General features: G+C 30.2%; 1 protein-coding gene and 1 long non-coding RNA gene across 3 annotated transcripts; one reads left to right on the plus strand and one right to left on the minus strand.

Moving 5' to 3' along the window:
* Positions 1 to 220: 220 nt before the first annotated feature.
* On the minus strand, positions 221 to 3,853 carry LOC145801426 (uncharacterized). Its single transcript, XR_014342899.1, has 2 exons — positions 2,464 to 3,853; positions 221 to 1,350 (listed from the first exon to the last, which is right to left on the minus strand). It is a non-coding gene; the product is annotated as an uncharacterized LOC145801426 (long non-coding RNA).
* An 8,209-nt stretch (positions 3,854 to 12,062) lies between these two features.
* Positions 12,063 to 18,885, plus strand: LOC114274464 (NHL domain-containing protein). Of its 2 annotated transcripts, none has more exons than XM_082892802.1 (6): positions 12,063 to 12,292; positions 12,364 to 12,543; positions 12,959 to 13,120; positions 16,243 to 16,437; positions 16,949 to 17,049; positions 18,113 to 18,885. In XM_082892802.1, exons 1-6 carry the CDS (start codon positions 12,244 to 12,246, stop codon positions 18,221 to 18,223), a joined length of 798 nt encoding a protein of 265 aa, XP_082748928.1. In that variant the 5' UTR covers positions 12,063 to 12,243; the 3' UTR covers positions 18,224 to 18,885. The 2 variants fall into 2 exon arrangements, with proteins under 2 accessions (XP_082748928.1, XP_082748927.1); XM_082892801.1 differs by having other exon boundaries at positions 12,151 to 12,292; positions 18,117 to 18,885.

Consider the following 18,885-nt stretch of genomic DNA (forward strand, 5'->3'; position numbering starts at 1 on the left):
AAAGATGTGGAGTGCAATTTTTCTTGTGATTTTTTTTGCATAGAAAAAATTACACTCTTCACATGTTTGTAATTATATTTTGTCTTTTACTTTATTTTATAACTAGCGTATGCCCGTGCCTGAAGGCACGGTGCAAATAATATTGTGATCAAAATACAATTGTAATTCATACGTATCATATTAAAATTTATAAAGTCCGTAATATGTTTTGACAAAAATATTGAAAACATATAAAGAAATACTATTCTTTTTAAAAAACTTAAAACAATTTTATTTATACCACACGTTTTACAGAACTCAAATAAAATAACAATGAAATTATCCAGAACTCTGGTGATGCAGCCCACGAAGAAGCACCTAAATACTCCCACTGCCAGTAAACAAATAATGATTTTCTTGTTTAAAAATTTCAATAAAAACTAACAATTATTCCAATTGATATATATAATACTATCAAATAAATAATTATTATGTTGTTTAAGAATTTCAATTTAATAGTTTGTCCAACAAACAATAAAAGCTAAATAAATTAAGATTCTAAAAATAAAAATAATAATAAATACAGTATTGTGATTTCTCAGAAGACGTGAAATTTTCGGACCCCTTTCCCGGGTTGGTGGTGGGTCACCCAAAGCTTCCTCTTTTTCTTTTTTTTTTAAGACTACATTTTCTATCGCTTTTCTTGCTTGCTTTTTCCATCTAGCCAATCACATTACGCCCGCATATCCTTGGCAACAACTATAATTTATCTAGCAATAGATTTTAACACCTTTTGATTTTAACACCTTCAAACTACTGATTTATGGGCTAATAAATAGTACAAATCTAATTTATGGTGTGTTTGATGAGTATAAAATTTTGATTTATCGTAAAGTATGGGTTTTTAATCAGGTAAGTCCTCAGGGTTGGTCTGGAGGTTTAAAAATGTATCACCCATAAAAATTAAAAAATGTATCACCCATGAAAGTAATGTGTCACCCTAGTGTATACCCGTGTCTAAAAGGAATAATGTAATTAATTATAAGATTAAAATATAATTAAATTTAAAAGTATTGATTTAAAATGTAATTTATCAAATTTATTGACTTTAACATGAATTTTGTGTATGCCTAGACACGGGCATACGAAAAATATTTATATTATCAAGCAAAAACACCACAACAAAGGCCCGTCACAAATTTGCATCAAGGAAAAGAAAAAAAAAATGAATTAATCTGTAAGAAAAACCTCAAGTAGTCCCGATCTAGCCCAGCAACTATTACAGTTTTCCCATCATGGTCAGCAACCTTGCAGCAAAAATCATAAAGGTCACCAAAAAATTGAGCTTCATCAATGCCAATCCACATCCAGCTGCCAACATGTAACCAGCATTTAGAAGATAATAGAAAAAGCATTAAAAAAAAAAAAAAAAAACTCCAAACTTAAATATAGGACTGCAATGGTGTTAATCATGAATAGCATTACGGCATTAGCAATCTGCTTCTACAAACGGACTGCTTAGTCCGCATCCTGCTGCTCCAACACCATGATCAAGAATATGATTGGAGTCTCCAATCCATTCTAACTTCTTTTTGTCTTATTGTAAACCTTTTCATCATGTTGTATTAGAAAAGGTGGACCGAGATGTGGTTCAAGATGCTCATCATCTTGCTACTGATGTAAGACATTTTGCTTTGTTTAATGTTTATATTGTTGTGTTCTACTCAAAAAAAAAAAAAAAAATCATGAATAGCATTTGGTTTCACATTTAAAAATAAAAATAAAAAAGAGAGCCTAAACAGTTAAGATTGCTTGTCTACCAGTTAAATTAGCTCCAACACCAATAATTAGAAAAGTAACTTGTACAATGTCAAGCCGCAAGAAACAATCAAATTCTTCTTACATAAAACCATGAAGATTATAATAACATCACTTCAATATCACTTACAATATATCAAACACATCCAACTTATGAAGCTACCAAGCCCATAGAACAACTGGGACACCATAAACTGAACCAAATTTTTTTTTTTTTTTTTTTTTAAAAAAAAAAACACAATTCAAATGGTTCAAGTTTGAAATACCTTGGCATAAGCCTCATCTCCAAATTTTTGCCTAAATGACAACAGATTCGGCAACGCCCAACAGGGAAACTTTGTCCCATCATGTGTCACCACCGAGTCAACCGCATATCTCGTATCCTTGCTTGACTTTATTATTGCAACATTTCTACATTTACATGGTTGGCCCCAAAATATTAGTTAAAATAAAATAAAATTCTTTATGCATCCAACATAAAATTTACACATTGTTATCATGTACAATTAATTAACATTCAGAATTTCTTAACTACATAACACCATAAAAGTGTTGAGAATAAATTGCACGAAATTAACAAAACCCTCAAATTCAAAACCCTCAGAACCCCCAACTTTACAAATCAAAACCCTCAAATTCACGAAATTAACAAAGTCAACAAAGTACCTGCCATTGTTGCCCTCAGATTCGACTCGACGAAGGAGAGCTGTTGTTTTTCCAGCGAACATTGGCCCAACAATGACGTGAATCTCACCGGAAGGGTGGTGAAACAGACCCATCCGATCGCTGCTGCTGCCATCAACTGATGAAGCCAATGAAAGTGGGGATTTGAAGGAAGACATTGGAGGGACGTAGAGAGAGCGGAGTAGGGTTTGATTGAGATGAGGATACCGATCTCTTTCTTGTTGGTTGCGTCGACCGATCTACCTTACATTTGATCAACACTTTACAAATCAACACTTCACAAATCAGAGTGCACAATTAGAAACAAAACAGCCAACAGAGCAAGAAGAACAATGTAGGTTTATTTTGGGCAAAAGAGATTACCCAAAAGCAAAAGAAGCTGTTTGATTAGCAAGCCAATCATTTACCCCAATCACAGAAGCTGTTTGATTAGCAAGCTAGAAAATTAGATTGAGAGACACAGTTAGCAGAATTACTATGTATAGACACAAATAATATGCAAAAAAACTATGAAATTATTAAATATGGGCATCAACTAATACACATTCTTGGTATATGAAATTATTTCTATTTCCTTGATCAATCAAAGACAGCTGTACAATACAATAGAGTTTAGTGTCTCTACTGATTCCTTAAAAGAAGAAATACAGTTGCAGAAGTTCTGAACATCCAAATTGGGCAGTATGTTTTTTCCCCAATTGTGCAATATGTTACATGCGTTTTACTATGTTCAGATTTAAAGTTCTAACTTTGATATTGAACGATTTGAAAATCCTATAATGTTCAATTTCCAGTCAGCTTTAAAATCTGCACCAAATACAGTAAATCAAGCTCCCAAATAAACAGGTTATAAACCCAGATAAACCCATATAAACAATGGATATAAACCCAAATAAACAATCAAACCCAACCTCAGGAAAGAAATCATTTACCCCAATTGCAGAAGCTGTTTGATAAGCAGGTTATAAACCCAGATAAACCCAAATAAACAATCAATATAAACCCAGATAAACCCAAATAAACAATCAAACCCAACCTCAGATTATAAAGATGACAGGAAGAGGCAGAAATCTTACCTTCGGAGCCGAGACTGAAGAGCAGGAGCGTCGGGAAAGAGGGAGGGTATGAAAGAAGAAGAGAGAGAGAGAGAGAGAGAGAGAGAGAAAGGGAATGAGGAGGAGACGTGGGTGAGAGGGAGAGAGAGATAAAGATAGAAGGAGAGGAGACGTGGGTGGGTGGAGGTCTAATGTTTGGGCAGGAGCTACATAAATCTGAGTCGTTGATATATTCTCAGGATTGATATAGACCATTGATCTAAAATGTATCTCACATACATTTTATATATTTTTCGAAACCTGTTCTGTTTTAATAATACATAGGTTCAGATCAAAATTTAACCTATGTATTATATTTGATTTGTTTGGAATTATAGATTGTACTCTATATCAATTCCAAATAAATCTGTGAATTACCTTGGGAGAGAAATTGGGGTTTCTGTGTGCGTTGGAGAGGAGAAAAGGAGGAGAGAGAGACGCATAATCAGAGGATCGAAGTAGCACCACCTCCATTTGAAGAGCATTTCAACGCGTACAGAGAAATTGTATTTATAAAAATATATTTAACAGACTGTACTCTACAATTCCAAATAAATCAAATATAAAAAAAATTAAAATATCAAATAATGCACACCAGCCAATGCTCTGCAATTTAAAAGAAATTAAAACTTAAATGCACACCAGTTAGTGCTACTGCTGCTAATCAAATTATAACTACATAAGAACCAAGTTTGACTGACAAAAAATAAAAACAAATAAATAAAATAAAATCCCAATCAACAAATCCAATTGTATAATTGCATTGTGTCATGATCTAGAACCAAGTTTGACTCAAAGGCAACACTGCAGAGTGAGAATATTTTACAAACATCAGGGCATATTTATAATTTACCCTTTTTTAAGATTTTGTGAAAAATTGAGAATGGAGATTTAGAGGGCTACGATCCATCACATTCTTATAGTATATTGACATAGTTTTTAAATTTCTTTTGTCTGGAAACTAACCAATAACAATAGACGAAAAGATAATCAAGTGGTTTACTATTAAATCTAGGATTACATCTCTTTTTAAGGCAGGTCCCTAGGTAATCAATGAATTTCAATCAAAGAAGATAGAGAAACAATTGCTGGATATGAGTATCCTAACAATTGTTAAATGCAAAGCAAAGCACTAACCAACAAACTCAACTTCAGAGAAAGTTTTGGATGTGTAATGACTTCACATCAACCATCTCTTCATCCTTAAATTCCTCCCTGAAATATATTGAAAGCATTCCATCAATTAACCATAAAATAATAATAATAAATAAATAAATAAATAAATATAAATAAATAAAAAATGTATACAATAAATGTTAATGGTGTAGACAAATGCATAGTAATTGAAGGGAAACACTAACACACTGGGTATAATAATGTTTCCAATGCTAGATATTGATAATGTTAATGGTTTGTTGATAGCATTGGGAACAATATCAATATCTGGCTTGTAGTCCTTCTCATTGACACCCATAACAAACATGGGAGCATCCTTACTTGGAGCAGAAATGACAACCTTCTTTGCACCACCCTGGTGATTAAAAAAAAATTAAGAGCAATACTATCAACAAACCATTAACATTATCAATATCTAGCAATTAATGACATGACAACTGCAATATTTATTCTAATAAAATGGTTAAAATTTAATCCATTCTAAATTATTTTTCTATACTTTTTAAATAAATTTATGTTATTATTTAATTTTAAAATTATTTGTAATTATTTATTTAGCCCGTATGTTGCACGGGGTCATATGCTAGTTTCATGAAAAGAAAAATTCAGGATAAAATTTTAAAAGATTTTTATGAAAATTTGATGAAAAGATTTGAGTGATTCATTTCAAATCAAGTTTTTCAATTAAATTTTAAAATCAAATTATATGAAAAAATTGGTGAAGTATTGGAGAAGCTTTAGTGACACTTGGCCTCGTTTGAGAATAAGTTATTTTAGTAATTTTTTAATTTTTTTTATGAAAAAATGTACAAAAAAGTAGAAAGATTGATGTGATAACTTATAATATTTTTTTGACATTTTTGTTAAAATATTTAATCCCCAAACAAAAATGCTACTGTTATTGTTGGAAAATGTATATAAAATGTATTGAAATATGTAAATGATCAATAAAAGTATGTAAAAGAGTTTTGGAATATGTAAAATATATATATTTTGATTATATGTGGTTATGATTGACAGACTTCTTCAGGATTGTTATTAGCAAGACTCTTCAGGTATTAATAATAAAAAAAATTATAAGACAATGAAAAGTAAAAAAATTATTTACCGAAAGATGTGGAGTGCAATTTTTCTTGTGATTTTTTTTGCATAGAAAAAATTACACTCTTCACATGTTTGTAATTATATTTTGTCTTTTACTTTATTTTATAATTTCTCCAAAATAATATGAGTTTAGTAAAATAATCCGAGTTTAGTAATTTATGAGGATCAAAACTTAAATTTGTAAACGAGTCAACTGACCAACTTGATCAAACTGGTTTGATTTTTAAAACATTGGTAAAAACTATGCCCCATCTATGCACAGTTGATAATTTATACTGGCATTATCTTGGAGAAAATATAATAAATTTTATAATTTTAGAATATTATTGATACTTTTTAATAAAAATGGATGGATTATAATTAAAACAAATAGTGTGAAAATACAATAATAAATCAGACAAAATATATATTACAATTTAAAAGAAAATAATAATAATAATAATAATAATTTTTTAATCTATATGAATAACAAATTACTGATAAAAAAATTCAACGTTATATGAATTAACCTTTAAAAGAAGCCTAGGGCATAGTTTGGGAAGTTGGTTTTGGTGGGTTAGGGGCTAAAATAGCCACAAAAAACAAAATAGGTTATTTTAGCTACAAAAAACAAAACATCAAATCTAATCCATAATCATTACACTCCTCTCTCACAAAAAAAGTCAAAAAAGTCAAAAAACCCTTACCAAACCAGGCTTTTTAGCCCCAGGCCAAAAAGCCAAAAGCTAAAAAGGCAAAAAGCCAACCCACTTCCCAAACGGAGGCATAATTATATTAAATTTATAAGAATTAGAATATGTTTTTGGGAAAATTATAAATTAGTGATATTTTTCCAAAATATAATTATAGACTCATGCCACTTCCCAAACGGAGGCATAATTATATTAAATTTATAAGAATTAGAATATGTTTTTGGGAAAATTATAAATTAGTGATATTTTTCCAAAATATAATTATAGACTCATGAAAAAAATTATAATTTTAATCATTAAAATCAATTTACCATTAATCTAATTTTTTTTAAAAACATCCGCTAATTTGTTATTTTTCCTATGTTTTTCAAACACAAGGAGAAGCCAAATAATTTACCTTCCCAATTTATGTATAACATTAATCCGTGTAAAAAATAATTTATGGGTATTTTTTTTCATGTTAATGATAGTTTTAAAAATTGTCAATAAATATTATAAAATGTCAAAATTTTATAATTTTAAAGACGTTGAGGCCATAATCCGTTTTGGAAATTTTTAGGCTAATAGGCTCAAGCTTAATTTTTTTTAAGCCAAAAAAATATTAATTGTCCAAAAGGACATTTATTTGTTCAAAACCTACTTATCTATCTAGCTTGTTAAATATTAAGTATCTGTATATATGTCAATTATCTATCCGACTATCTATTCAAACGTCACATATTTATATATGTATCACTTATCTATTCACCTATCTATCAAATATCACTTCACAGTCCACCTCATCGCCACCCACCTCATTGCCACCCACCACCATCGCCATCGTCAACTTTCTGATTATTTTTCCGGCCAATTTTTAATGCTTGTTCTTACTACCGAAAAAAATTAAAATGTTACCTCATACGAATAAACTTTTCACCAATCAACCTTAATTTTAATACACTTTTTACATATTTTAAAATACTAGGCAGATATTCGGATTTAAGGTAGTGATACAAACGAAAATTCAGGGAAACAAACAACAAAAAATAAAAATAGACAAAATTAGGCTATAATGTTTTAAAAAAAATACGGATGAAACAGAAAATTCAACTTAGCTAGGGTTTGCAGGAGAAACAGAGAATGAATCGAATTGCTTATACATATATAAAGGTCCAATATATGATACAAGTGATGAAGAAATCTAACCGCTTAGGGTTGTTTGGCATGAAGACTATAAGTGTATTTATTTATATAGGTGTATTTAGGTCATATTATCTCTTTATTTTTTTATATATCTTTTTATAAAAAATTAAAAAGTATATTTATTTAGAGACTAATGCTATGTGTACCAATTAGTACACTAACAAATATATCAATTAATGATGTGACAATTTAAGATATTTTTAGTATTCGTAAATTATATAAAAAGTGGAATCAATAATAATGTCATGACTAGTGTCGATACACTATTTAATACATTAATTAATATATATAATACTACTCAAAAAGCTGATAAAATGTCCGATCGGCTTTGTACGGATACCTTGAAGAGTAAGAAATAAAACCCTCTTTTTTTTTTTTGGTCCCACTACCAGTGGACAAAATGTCTGATCGGCTTGTATGGATACCTTGGAGACTAAGAAATAAAACCCTTTGTTTTTTTTTTTGGTCCCACTACCAGTGGTGCCCGGTACGCCATCACAAAAATAAATATTATATGAAGTTTTTCCATAAAGTGTCCATTCATAAAAATTTCGAAAATCTTAGTGCCTATTATTATTATGAATAATGCTTGGGACTCCCTTTTGGGGGTCACCCCCTCACCTCTTTGCCACGTGACAGGGGGTGATTGGAGGAGCAGGAAAAAAAAGAAAAAGAAAAAGAAAAGGTAACCAATGAGAGAGAGAGGGGGTCAAAGGGGTGGGTGAAAAAGGGGGATGAATCATTACTCTATTACTATATGGTGTTTGTAATTGTTGTCACATGGTGCCTTTTTAGGAACAATATGTTGAGAAGGAATATTTTGAAACTATGAAAAAGTAGAGAGTAAGTGACGGTATCTTCGTTTAGGAAGAGTTAAAATAGTTTGATTTTTTAGTATTTTTTGTTATTTTAGTATGATTTTTTAAATTTTGTTTGGTTTTTAATTTTTTTGATTTTTGTGAGAGAACAAGTATAATGATTATGATTTAGATATAATATTTTATCTTATTATCTTATATAACCAATTTTGGCTTCGTTTGGGAAGTGGATTGATTTTTTGACTTTTTAGACTATTTTAACCTGAGACTAAAAAATCTGGTTTGAGAAGCGTTTTTGACTTTTTTATTTTTTTGTGAGAGAATAGATGTAATGATTATGAATTGAATGTGATATTTTTTCTTATTAAACTAAAAAATCTATTTTGTTTTTCGTGACTATTTTAACTAAAAAATTCTCAAACCTAACTTCCCAAACATAGACTTTATTTTTGTGCTTTTTTAACAAAAACACCAAAACCAAACATAGCTTTAGGAAAAACTTTTGGGATGATCTAAATAAGTGTATTTTTTGACTTTTTATGAAATATAAGTTGGATTTGAAGTGATATATTAGAGAGGTAATGTAACTTAAATAAGATGATGCGACTTAAATATGATAGTAATTTTTTTATTTTTTTAACCTTTTTTAAATATGCCAAATCAATCCTAAGTGAGATATATTTTAAAAATATGAAAAAGTGAAAACAAATGAAGGTGCTCCCATATTTTAAAATGGAAATATGCAGCGAAATAATAAACTCTTATCCTTTACGTAATAGAAAAAGACAAAGAACAATGATTCATCTTTTTAATTTTAACACTCTAATTGATTATTAATGAGACAAAAATTAAAATCAAAACAACACATCAATTAATGAGGTCACTCCTAAAACTTCTCCCGAATTCATAATTTAAAACTGGGCAATGGTAGAGGGCCACAATTTTTATGGCTCAAATGGCTCAAAACTGTCAAAACGACGTCGTTTTGAGCACAAAACATGCCAAAACGACGTCGTTTTGGCAGTTTTGAGCCATTTGAGCCACACAAATTGTGGCTCTCAAACATTATTCTTTAAAACTTCCAAACATTTTCCAAAGACAAAAGGTAGGGGCTTTTCCCATATTAAACTAATTTATTATTTTAATTTCTAAATTAGGTCTAGTTTGGACGAAATTCTTAAATTAGGCTAAAGCGCTATTACAAATCACGCTTTCACTGTATAGAGTTGAAAATTTGATGAATAGTGAAAACGCTATTACAAACCACGCTATTACAAACCACGCTTTTAATTAAGAAAGTGTGGTTACAAACTATGCTTTTAAGGTAAGTTTGTTTTTTTGAAGAAAACGTGGTTCCAAACCACGCTTTCACTGTGCATATATTTTCTGAAGAAAACGTGATTCCAAATCACATTTTCACTGTTGTGAAGAAAGCGTGGTTAGAAACCACACTTTCAACACTGCCCCAAACACACAAACACGTCACAAACACTCTCTCTCTCTCACTCTGACACAAATACAAACAAACACAAACATAACTCACACACACGACTCACACTCAATATATACATAAATTTTAATATATATTTATAATAACAAATAATAATCAACTATATAAAATGATTACTTTTTTATTTTAATTCTTAATTTTTTTTTATTTTACTGTTTAGGGATAAAATTTATTTTTTTTATTTTAGGGTTTAAGGTTTAATTCTTAAAATTAATTTTTTTATTTTAGGGTTTAGGATTTATAAAAATAAATAAATTTTAAGAATTAAACTATAAATTCTAAACTCTAAATCCTACACCCTAAAATAAAAATAAATAAATTTTAAGAATTAAACCCTAAACCCTAAAATAAAATAAAAAAATTTATCCCTAAACACTAAGGTAGCGTTTGGTAACATTTACGTTTTTGGTTTATGTTTATAAAAATTTTATAAACTGGTTTCTATTTATTTTTAGAAAAACATAAATTACAAACATGTTATGGTTTGAACAAAATGTTTAAAAAAAATTAAAACATACCAAAAAATATATTTGTTCAAGCCTAAAATATTTATATTTATATTTATTATTTATGACAATGGGATCACACATATTATAAGTGAAAAAAAATTAATTAAAAAAAATATTTTTTAAAAATTTAATTGGAAAAAACGTGGTTTGTAAAAATTATTGAAAAAAAATGTGGTTTATATTTATTATTTATGACAATGGGATCACACATATTATAATTGAAAAAAAATTAATTAAAAAAATAATTGCAAAAAAATTTAATTGTTTTTTACAAAAAAATATAATTACAAATCACGTTTTTTCCAATTAAATTGTTTTCAAATATTTTTTTTAATTAATTTTTTTTCAATTATAATATGTGCGACCCCATTGTCATAAATAATAAATATAAATATAAATATTTTAGGCTTGAACAAACATATTTTTTAGTTTATGTTTTAAATTTTTTTCAAACATTTTGTTCAAGGACTTTTCTTAAGCGTGCCTTACACCTTTGTATGCCTTGCATTTATGACATTTTTTGTGCATTTACACCTTGCATACGGTGTGCAACCGTAAGGGGGTTGCACACTTAAACATTACCCTTTGTTCAAACCAAACACGTTTGTAATTTATGTTTTTCTAAAAATAAACAGAAACCAGTTTATAAAATTTTTATAAACATAAACCAAAAACGTAAATGTTACCAAACGCTACCTTAGTGTTTAGGGATAAATTTTTTTATTTTTTATTTTAGGGTTTAGGGTTTAATTCTTAAAATTTATTTATTTTTGTTTTAGGGTTTAGGATTCAGAATTTAGAATTTATAGTTTAATTCTTAAAATTTATTTTTTTTATAAATCCTAAACCCTAAAATAAAAAAAATAAATTTTAAGAATTAAACCTTAAACCCTAAAATAAAAATAATAAATTTTATCCCTAAACAATAAAATAAAAAAAATTAAGAATTAAAATAAAAAAGTAATCATTTTATATAGTTGATTATTATTTGTTATTATAAATTATTATATATATTTAATATTGATTTCAATTTTATGAAATAAAATTTATATATATATATATATATATTAAATTATAAATATATATTAAAATTTATGTATATATTGAGTGTGAGTGTGTGTGAGTCATGTTTGTGTTTGTTTGTATTTGTGTTAGAGTGAGAGAGAGAGAGAGTGTGTGTGCGCGCTCTTGTGAGTATAGTGTTTGTGTGTTTGGGGCAGTGTTGAAAGCGTGGTCTCTAACCACGCTTTCTTCACAACAGTGAAATCGTGATTTGGAATTACGTTTTCTTTAGAAAACAAACTTATCTTAAAAGCATAGTTTATAATCACGCTTTCTTAATTAAAAGCGTAATTTGTAATAGCGTTTTCACTATTCATCAAATTTTCAACTCCAAACAGTGAAAGTGTGATTTGTAATAGCGTTTTAACCTAATTTTTCAATCTACGCCTAGTTGAAAAATTAAGATAATAAATTGACTTAATTTGAGAAAAATCCAAAAGGTAGACTGTGTTGACTACGAGAAAGAATCCCTTAATTAATTAATTAATTTTTTTTTAATTAATTTTTTTTTTAAAGCTGGAAATTAGTACTTAAGAGTGAGTTTCCTATTCTTTATCTTTTGTGCCCAAATTCAGACAAAGGTAAAGCTAAGCTCGCGTGCTTGTCTCCGCGATCATGGCTTCTTCACTCCTCTCCTTCTCTCTCCTTCTCTTCAACCTGCAAGGTATGTATGCATGTATATCTCTTCTCTTCTCTGCTTCGATTGTCCATAATTTTTGAAATATTTTCCTTCAGTTTCCATGGCTGGCAGTAACATCACATTCGAAGATGGCTACACAGTCAGTACAGTCATCGACGGCCACGAATTCCAAATAAATCCTCGCTCGATTCTCCCTCAATTTGGATCGTCCGATCTCATCATCCTCGATTCAGCCAAGAGTGCCTTTTACACCGTCTTATTTTCCAAATCCCAAGGTACCATATAAATATGCGTACGGATTATATGAATGTGTTTGTAAAAGAAAATCGATTTCTACACCTATAAAATGTTAAAAATATCATGAAAATATATAAAAAAATATTTTTGAGTTACAAAAATAGAAACTGTAAGACACAAGCACTCTATAAAGCTTAATTGTGAGAATTAATTTTTGTTTTTTTGGTTATATTTTGTTCGAATTGTTAAATTTTATAGTTCAAACCCATTATTTCATAGATATAGATCTTTTTTACAACTTAGAGGAGAGAAATCTAGATAATTTAAAAATAATCGATAGCTAATATTAGTGTAAGGAGGGGATTTTTGAAATTGTATGGGGGTGGAGGGGCGATCGCCCCTCTCTGGGTCGATCCTTGTTTGTAGATATTGGTTCATGTTCTGTACTTGCAGAGATTGCGGTCAAGCGGTTATCTGGTGGCAATTCGGGGTTTTTGGATGGTGATTTGGCCACTGCTAAGTTTAATAACCCGAGAAGCTTTGCGGTTGATCTCAACGGGAATGTATATGTTGCTGACAGGGGTAATCTTGCTGTAAGAAAGATCAGCAAGTCAGGTATTGTTACATCATTATACAAATTGAGAAGTAATATACTCTAATTTCAGTTGTTGTTGTTGTTGTGAAATTGTTTTCATTTGAGTTGAGTGCAAGGATGGTTGTGCTGCAATGGCGACCGAGTTCAATGATTTGTGGGGTTGTATTGGTTATGAATAATTGACATAATTCATAGCCTTTGGGAAATTGGATGTGTATGAATGGTAATGCAAGAAATTGTTATGTGATTCAATTGGATATATTGCTTGCTTACACGTTTTTTTTTTGGAAAAAGATTTCTGCATTTTGTGGCATTTGGTACTACAAAAAATTGGAAGTCAATGAAAAACATATTCTGTGGTTAATGGAAATAAATTTATTTAGTTGTAGGAAACGGGGGCGGGAATGAGGGCATATAGAAATTTTTAAGGTTGGGAGCGTGTATTTATTTACATATTAAATATATTGTAACAATTACATTATTATTTTGTTATATATCTATCTATACATTATTATTATTTCTAAGGTTGGGAGCCTTGGCTTCTCTATGTGCCAAGTGGATTTCTTAATTTGAAAAACAAAGAAGAAATTTTGATAATGAACTTGGCACCTTAAGTTTGATAATGAACACTCTTACTACTTAAGTGCACACAAGATATAATAATTTTTTTTGTTTTGTTTTTATTTATTTGAAAGGCTCAAACCTAACGCCATTTTTTTTTTTTTTTTTGAAATAAAAACAAAACAAAACACCTTATGTTTGATAAAACACACTTACCACTTGACTAGCACACAAGATATAATACTTTTTTTTTTTTGTTTTTTTTGTTTTTCTTATTTGAATTGCACACGTATTGCGTGTGCCAAGCGCTAGTATATATAAGTTTATTAGTGTTTGGCACACCACGATGCGTGTGCAATTCAAGAAAGTAAAAATAAATAATAAAGAAATTAATATTGCGCTATGTGTGCTGCTTAAGTTGTAAAAACTTTATATCTTAAATGCAATGTTAGCATTTTGAGTCTCGTGCACTTCTTTATGTAACTTTTTTGTTTTAAATACTTATACTTATTTGAATTTCATACGCATCGCGCCTGTCAACCGCTAGTATATATATAAGTTTACTAGCATTTGACACACGTGATGTGTGTGCAATTTAAGTTAATAAAAATAAATAATAAAGAAATTAATATTGTAATATGCGTGTTGTTCTAGTGGTAAAGACTTTCTATCTTAAATGCAAAGTTAAGGTTTCAAGTCTTGTGCATTTCTCCTCATGCCACGTGTCTCTCATTTCTCTATCTAATACAAAAAAGTTATATAGAGAGGTGCACAAGACTCGAAATCAATATTTTCAGTCTAAGAAAGAAAGCTCTTATCACTTGAGCAACACAAATATTATAATATTATTATTTTTTATTTTTACTTATTTGAATTGCACAAGCATCCGTATGCCAAAGCTAGTATGAATAAATATTAGAGATTGATGTCAATTACAAATTATCTTCGATAAGTATAAATAAATATTATGTAAATAGAAACTACTAAAACAAGTTTAGATTATTTTGCTTTTATTTATATGAGATTTGTATATTTGAGAGATTCTATCACAATTGGGAGCGAGTTTCTTCTTTGATGGGAGTGGATTTCTTATTTGGGAGCATGAAATTGTGTTTTTGAGTAAAGAAATGTCACTTAAGTAGGAGGTTCTTGCTACTAAGCCACCTCTTCCTACCGCCACCATCCTACTATTGTCACAACCATCACTGCCAACACCATACTATCCTACAACCACTAACATCACCACCACTACCACACCACAATGTGACAACCACAACCATCATCACCCTACAACCATTGGCACTACCTCCCTACCGCCACAAATATCACTACCATAATCACCAACTCCGTCATTGATCTACTAGTGTATAATTAGGTAAATAGTTTTCTTCCATTCCATCAATTTAATATATATAAAACTAAACATGAGAATGAGAGTTATCATCCATTTACACATCATTCCATGTTGGCAACCTAGTGAAATGGAAATAAGCATTCCATTCCATTCAACTTTGTATTCCATTCCCACCCTTATTCCATTTTGGCATACCAAATGTGCCCATAATCTTGCTTAAACCCTTAGTAGCAGGAATCGCTGAAGTTGCTCACGAATCAACCGAAGAAGCACGATTCTGCGCAACTGAGGAAGAATCGGAGAAGAATCGCGAGTCTAATGCTAGATAAACGCGAATTTGAGAATAGAAGGAACTTATCTAGATCTGTCATCCTCACTCTCGACCTCAATTTCTCTGTCGATCGTCTTTGTCTTCTCTCGATCTCGTCGTCTCCCTCTCTCTCTCCCGATCAATCTTGTCGTCTCTCTCTATCAATATTGTCTCCTCTCTCTCTCTCTCTCTCAAGATCGATCGTTCGATCTCTATCTTCTTCTCTCTCTCTCTTTTCTCTTATTCTATTCTATTCATCTGTCTTCTTCTTCTCCTCTCCTTCTCCCTTCTTTTATTTTATTTTTGTAAGAAAATAAATAAAACAAATAATTTTTAACAAAAACATTTTAAAATAAATAGATAAAAAAATAGTATAAATATTTTAGAATAAATGAAAAAAATCTAATAAAAGTGCATAATTATAATATTTTAACATATGATTTTTTATATGTTTAAAAAAATATATATAACATATATTTTCATTGTCATTAGAGAAAAAAAAAATATAATCTTACAATATTATTTTTATATATTATATTATTTAATATATATACAAACGCTCCCTACCAACGATTCTTAGAATGTCTACGATTCCCCACTCCTGCGCCCGCTTCGTGCAACTAAGCTTAAACCTAATACTTATCAAAAATTAAAAAGATAATAATAAAAAAAAATCTTGCTTAAACCTAATGTTCTAATTATCTTGGACATTTGAACTGGGGAATCAATCTTATTAGTTGCTTGCTATTTGTAATAAAGATGCTACGTGTTCCATCCAGTTGGTCAAACCATTTTACCGGCGTCATATTTTTTGAATTGATATTTGCATTACATCTATATTACTATGTTAATTGTCATCCCTTATTGTTCTCATGTAACTATTGGGCTTTACTCTGTCATCAATGATGCATTTTTAGGTGTGACCACAATTGCTGGGGGTAATTCAACAGAAGGCCGTGTGGATGGACCTGGACGAAATGCATCATTCTCCACTGATTTTGAGCTGGCTTTTGTTCCTGAAAGATGTGCTTTAATGATCTGTGATCATGGTAATCAGGTGGTCCGCCAGATTAACCTGAAGCCACAGGATTGTGAGAGAGGTCCTCAACCTGGTAAGTTGTCAGAGTTTATTTAATGTTTGTAAATTGAAACATATAGTTGACTGAAAAAACAAAAAACAGGTTAGTATAATATTATATATTAAAAGTCTTATTGAAGAAAATTAGGAGTATTCTTTAAATGCATCTTTCTTTAGACAACATGTTAACATAACACTTTAGGCGTTTCTTGTAGGACTCTGGCAGTTTAAAAGCTCAATATTTGTTTCTTGTAGGAGTGCTCTCTCTCTCTCTCTCTCTCTCTCTCTCTCTCTCTCTCTCATATTTATGTGTTTTCTTTACACTGAAATTAGAAGGCGTATATATGCTAGTTCCAATATGTAGGCATCTTATTATGGAGGAAATGATTAAGAAGCGCTTCCTAATACCATCTTTTCAGTTGCTGAAAATTTTCCCTGATGTAATAGAAGTATCTTTGCCTATATATTTTTGGAATATCAGTTATGCTTCTCAATTGCAAGGAAAATAACATATCATTATTTTTGTACATTAAAAAAAAACACAGTACGGAGCACGGCTGCATGGGCTTGGGCTTTGGGTCTGGGAGTTTCTTGTTTGCTCGGCTTGATAATTGGGTTTGCAGTTCGTCCTTATGTCACTCTACATGTAAGTGTGATAAAATTGGAGGCCTCGTTTGGTAACCTTTCTGTTTTGAGATTTTTGTTTTCATATTTTTTGGGGGGAAATTGCAAAAAAAAATTCCCCAAGGTTTGAGCTTTATAACAAAATAAACCCTGAGTTTTTAAAATTTTGGGGTAAACTACCAATGGGTCCTAATAGTTTGACTTAATTCCCATAAAGTCCTATTGAAAATAAATCTTAAGAAAATTGTCACTAAAAATAATTTTTTGTGATAATTTTTTACATACGTCACTAAAAATTGACAATTAGTGACTTTTTTTTTATCATGATTTTTATAAATTTCACCAAAACTTACAATTAGTGACATTTTTTTTGACAAATTTTTCTCAGAGGACTTATTAGATAATAAATCTACTTATTAGGACCTACACGTAAGTACTTAATTTTGTCAATTTTAAATATTAAAATTTTCAATCTAAACTATTTTCTTATTTTCATAAAGTAAAATTAATGAAAAAATAGGTATTTTAGTCATTAAATTCAATGGAAATGATATTTTAAACATTTTATATATACCTAAATTGAGTTTAATGACTAAAATATTCTTTTTTTAGTTAGTTTTACTTAACAAAATAGACAAATGGTTTAGATTGAAAACAAATCAAAAGTTTAGAGTTAAATTGATAAAATTAAGAACTTAGGGTGTATTTTGTTAGTAGATTCAAGCCTTGCGTTTTTTTTTTTTTTTTTAAATTTTTAGCAAGTAGAAACGAACAATTGTTTGGTATGCTATTTTGTTTTCAAAAAAATTGAATTGATTCCAAAACTTTTAAAACTTTTGGAATCAAAAAAAAAAAAAAGAAGAGTATTTTCACTTGTTTTCAAAACTAGTTTTCACTCTCCCCTGCCCCCATCACCTCCACCTGCCACCACCAACCACCATCAGTGTCCCTCCGGCGGGCTCCAGCTATTGGGCAGTCATCAGTCGGCAGTGACCCTCCTGTGACGCTCCGCCTACTCACCAAACATGTTTATTCATTTTTGTTTTCAAACGACACCTTACATGTTGTCTAACCAAACTTTGTAGACAGGAAGGTTCCAACCCATTTCGTCTCAACGAGACATGGAAGCATTTCCTAATCAGTCAGGGGAGGCAAGCACTGATTCTCTGCTTCGACTTCAGAAGCGTACTTGTTAGTTCAACACTGTACACGCTTTCGAGGACGATCATTATGTTAAGCTTATCTCATCTGTTTCTAATGCTTGGGATGAACACTGTAGAATCCCAAACTCCGTTTGAAAAAAAACCTGTATCTTTGTTAGATTCTGAGATTTTAGGAAGCGAAGTGATAACAACAAAGTCCCAGATATTTGCTGAACAATTAAAAGATTTGATAATTTTTGATGGAGAAGAGAAATTACCGAACCCTGCTGACAAGACTTTTAAGCTAGGAGATGATAATGAACACGGAAACGATGTTTTATGTGACGACCATCAAAGGATAGATAATATGATAAAGGATAACATAGTGGGTTTTGTTGAGCAGGCTAAAAAGATCCAGCTGGATGAGTCCTTTGTAAGCAGTTCAGGTTTGGTTAAGAGGAGATGAAAATATTGAAGAAGACTTTCTATTTAACTTGTATATGTATAACCTCTCTAAACTATTTTGTGTATGTTTGGGGCTTTTACATTGTTGTATGTGTTTTGCATTGTTTTGTTTTCCTTCTGGGTCTTGTGTTGCTATGTACAGGATTTTTAGATAGCGTTAGACTGTAAGATTGATATGGAAACTGGCCAATGTTGTATCGATGGTTTTTCACCTCTGCTAGTTTTATTAAATCAACAGTCTGGTATAGGAA

The sequence above is a fragment of the Camellia sinensis genome, chromosome 10 (genome assembly GCF_055761805.1).
Source record: "Camellia sinensis isolate YWXY chromosome 10, ASM5576180v1, whole genome shotgun sequence".
In the NCBI taxonomy this organism is placed as follows: domain Eukaryota; kingdom Viridiplantae; phylum Streptophyta; class Magnoliopsida; order Ericales; family Theaceae; genus Camellia; species Camellia sinensis.